Source organism: Pollachius pollachius, assembly GCF_949987615.1.
Source record: "Pollachius pollachius genome assembly, chromosome: 9".
Classification (NCBI taxonomy): domain Eukaryota; kingdom Metazoa; phylum Chordata; class Actinopteri; order Gadiformes; family Gadidae; genus Pollachius; species Pollachius pollachius.
The window spans coordinates 12,406,723-12,410,657 of NC_136942.1; the positions used below are offsets into that span (position 1 = coordinate 12,406,723).

General features: G+C 43.3%; 1 protein-coding gene across 1 annotated transcript; it reads left to right on the plus strand.

Annotated features, from left to right (window-relative positions):
• sall1b (spalt-like transcription factor 1b) lies at positions 1 to 3,008 on the plus strand (the record flags this gene model as incomplete). The annotated part of the gene is made up of 5 exons (XM_079742827.1): positions 1 to 11; positions 674 to 960; positions 1,501 to 1,639; positions 2,090 to 2,654; positions 2,802 to 3,008. The coding sequence occupies 5 exons, from the start codon at positions 1 to 3 to the stop codon at positions 3,006 to 3,008; spliced, it is 1,209 nt and encodes a 402-aa protein (XP_079598953.1).
• Between the last annotated feature and the right edge of the window lie 927 nt (positions 3,009 to 3,935).

A 3,935-nucleotide genomic window follows, 5' to 3' on the forward strand; every position in this document is an offset into this window, starting at 1 on the left:
ATGATTGCCAAGTAGGAACTGGTACAACCACAGTATCTTCATTGATGGAGCAGATCCTGGCTCTACAGTTGCAGCAGGTCCGCCAGCTACAACTAACCAATCAGATTTGTCACCAAGTTTTTCTGTTTGCCTCTGAAAAAGTGAAGATACCGCAGTCTCCTGTGAGCTGTGATCAGGAGCTCTCATCATCGAAGTCCGCTGCTCCACTCATTGACCTTTGTTATAACCTTTCTCAGCAGCTTGCAGTGGCTGCGCGTACAGCACAGTGCTTAGCTGCCCAGTTTGGTAACATTACTGGATATGAGAAATTAACATCAACCCAGCAGCAAAGTCTAGGCAGTGAAAGTGTACTGTTCCATTCTGACTCCTTACAAAGTCTTAGAAAGCTAGTGACTTTGAGATTTCAAAAACGGTTTTCCAAAGCTGAATACTTGCACCCTGGTAGTCTTAATCCAAAATGTAATGATTTAACTTGCACAAAAGGACCATCTTTGGCATTCGGCAAAAATTGCTTGATTAATAAAACCTCAAATAGTTTACATTTCACTGGATCTAATAGTCAATTGCAGATTAATTCTAATCCTGTGATAAATATTGTGACTTCCTTGGCTGAACAGAAGAATCAGAAAGCCATAAATATTACTCTTTCTGGGTCAAAGGCCTCTTCAAACAGGGGCTTCTTCAAACACAGATGCAGATTTTGCTCCAAACTATTTGGGAGTGAGAGCGCTTTGCAGATCCATGTGCGATCACACACAGGGGAACGGCCCTACAAATGCAATATCTGTGGAAATAGATTTTCCACCCGTGGGAATTTAAAGGTTCATTTTCAGAGACACAAAAAGCGCTACCCCCACATCCAGATGAATCCCTATCCCATTTCTCAACACCTAGACAACATCCCAACCAGCACTGGGGTTCCCTATGGCATGTCCATGCCACTAGAAAAAACATCAACACGTTGGATCAATATCATACCTTGTCCAGATAAAATGACTACCTCCAGTTTGATGCAATCCTTGGGCTCTACGAAACAACCCTCTCTCATCAAACAAGACGGGGTCCCACTTTTATCTTCTAGTTCCTGCAGTCATAATATGGTTCACTTGGCCTCAAATGTGAAGACAACAATGCCCACTGACTCAGCAGCAACCGCACAAGGAAGTGTGGGTTGTCCCAACGAAGACCAAACATCTCTTAACTTAATGTTTGAGATGACAACTGGTCGTCAAGAGGAATCAAAAGATCATTTATCCAAAGACATTTCATCAAGTTGTACACATTCAAGTTCGACTACGGCAATCCCTTTCTTGAAAACCTCTGATACCTCAAAACTGCAGCTGCTGCTGGACGACATTGACAAGAAAGTGTCAGACTCCTATGAGTGTGTCGTCTGCCATCGCCTACTCAGTTGTCCCAGTGCTCTTAGGACGCACTACCAGCTGCACATCACAGGGCCCTATCTTTGTAAACTGTGTGGCCGGGGTTTCTCCTCCAAAGGAAACTTGAGGAACCACCAAACGGTTCACCATGTCACATCCACACGGAGGGTCCAGCACTCATGCTCCGTCTGCCCAAAGAAGTTCACCCATGGCCTTCTACTACAGCAACATGTTCAGTGTCACATGGATGGGAAGACGTATGCTGCCCCCTTTTTAAACCTGGATATCTCAAGGCCAATGGGCTGTAATGGAGTGGCCCTTAATAAACAGCACAACACCAACGAATCACTGGACTTTTCTGAAGACAGTGGCTCATCTCATTTCAAGTCTTCCTTGTCTAGCAGTTTGTCCTCATCTGTGTCTGAGTTGAGCCACCGTGACGACCACAGCATAACAAGTTATGGACTATCCCAACACCATTGGATTAAGAAGGAAGGGGAACAAGACTCAACAGAAGAGATGTATCCTGCATACAATCTTCCCACTTTTGACAATCTTTTTCCAAACAGCAAACTTTCATGTCATTTAAACTCAGAGGGACCATTCCAGACCAATGTGAGTTTACCCACTTTGAAGTTCAATGAATCCATCGTCAATCCCTCTGAGATTGAACTATTTAACCAGATAAAGGACACCCCAATCTGTAGCCCTAGCCTTTGTGAAAAGGGCATATTTAAGAACACTGCATGTGATGTATGCGGAAAGAGCTTTGCGTGTCAAAGTGCCTTGGACATCCATTACAGAACCCACACCAAAGAGAGGCCGTTCATTTGCACCATGTGCACCAGAAGATTCTCCACCAAAGGGAACCTCAAGCAGCACACGCTCACACATCAAATGAGGGCTCCGCCGCCATCCTCCGATCAGTTCAAATGTTCACTAGTCCCCAACAAGACACCCGCCACCGGCACGGCTCCGTTCTCCGGGTCTCAGCAGTTCAAGAGAGAAGGGACGCCGTTCCCAAACAGTCCGGCAACAAGTGGGAACCAGAGGGCGGGAGAGGCTCCAGGCCTCTCATGGAGCTCTGGAGGGGCTTCGTCTGCACTGACGGCCCCAGCTCGGCGCACAGCCAAGCAGCACTACTGCAGGACTTGTGGGAAGGCTTTCTCCTCATCCAGTGCCTTGCAGATTCACAACAGGACACATACCGGGGAGAAGCCCTTCTCCTGCACGGTCTGTCTACGGGCGTTTACAACCAAGGGGAATTTGAAGGTATGGCGAATATGGAAATGATTTCATCCATATCACATTGTGTTCAAGTAGAAATGATGAAAGTTTTTAACTGTGGTTGAATCAGGTCTCATTGTTAGTTGAAGTGTCTGTCCGTTGCCCTGTCCACTAACCCATCTCTTGGTGCAGGTCCATATGGGGACTCACATGTGGAACTGCGCCCCCACCAGGAAGGGCCGCAGACTGTTTACAAATGGATCACTAGTGCCTATAGCAAGCGCTCCTGTAATTCTCCCAGTGTTGCAGCAGAATAACCCATTGACTACATCCAAGCTGGGGATTCAGTGTTCTCCGGTAACCAGTACACAGACCCTCTTCCCCTGGCCCGGGACATGAAGACCAATGATAGAACTTCAATTTACAGAGGGAAGGACTGAAAGAGAGGTCTGTGACTGTGGAGGACTTAGGTGTTACTTTAGATGAACTACTGAACAGAGAGCGGACGGATTCTCACCCTCTCATCATGAATCAAAAAAAAAAAAAGTTGCTCATGTTTTGATAAAGATAAAGATAACAAAGGACTTGTTTCAAATAAAGGATGTATTTTCTATGGGATGGTTTAATTTTTTATTTCCCATGAAATCCCATGAAAACTTTGATAGCAAACCTAAAAACATTTGGGTTCATCTGGGACCTTCACAACTATATGAATATATATAAAAAATGTTTTTCGTTAGTTGTCTTTCAAGTACTGTATACGTACATGCATAATCATAGTAAACATAAATTCATGATGTACCATCTAACACTAACATTAACCATAGGCTGCTAAACTGCATCAGTCCTTTGCGCAATTTGTTTTGCTGACAAAATTGCACAATCGAATGGTTCAATATTTAAATTAACATAATGTATAGGCTTGATTCCACTAAAATAAGATTTATTAAAACCAGTTTTACCTTAAGTCTCAATCAGTCTGAATACAGAATAAACCAATCTGTTACCCCGATATTTTCTCTACCTTTATATTGTTTGTCAGAAAAGGAATTCTGTGTTTCTGTTTTCTTTTGGAAGTCTTCAATGTACCATTCTGTCAATCAAATATCCAGGTTCTCTGGCCATGACTCTCAATCTTATCTCATATTTGCATTCTGTGTTCTACTCCTCACTTTATGTATGATTCGAATATTTCAGTGTTTGCTTTAATTACCACTTTGACTTAAATAAAGTACATAAATATGACAGTTTCATCAATGTATTGATTACTATTGCTGCACATACCATCGTCTATTATCTAATCTGAGATGTTTATTCAAAATCCTT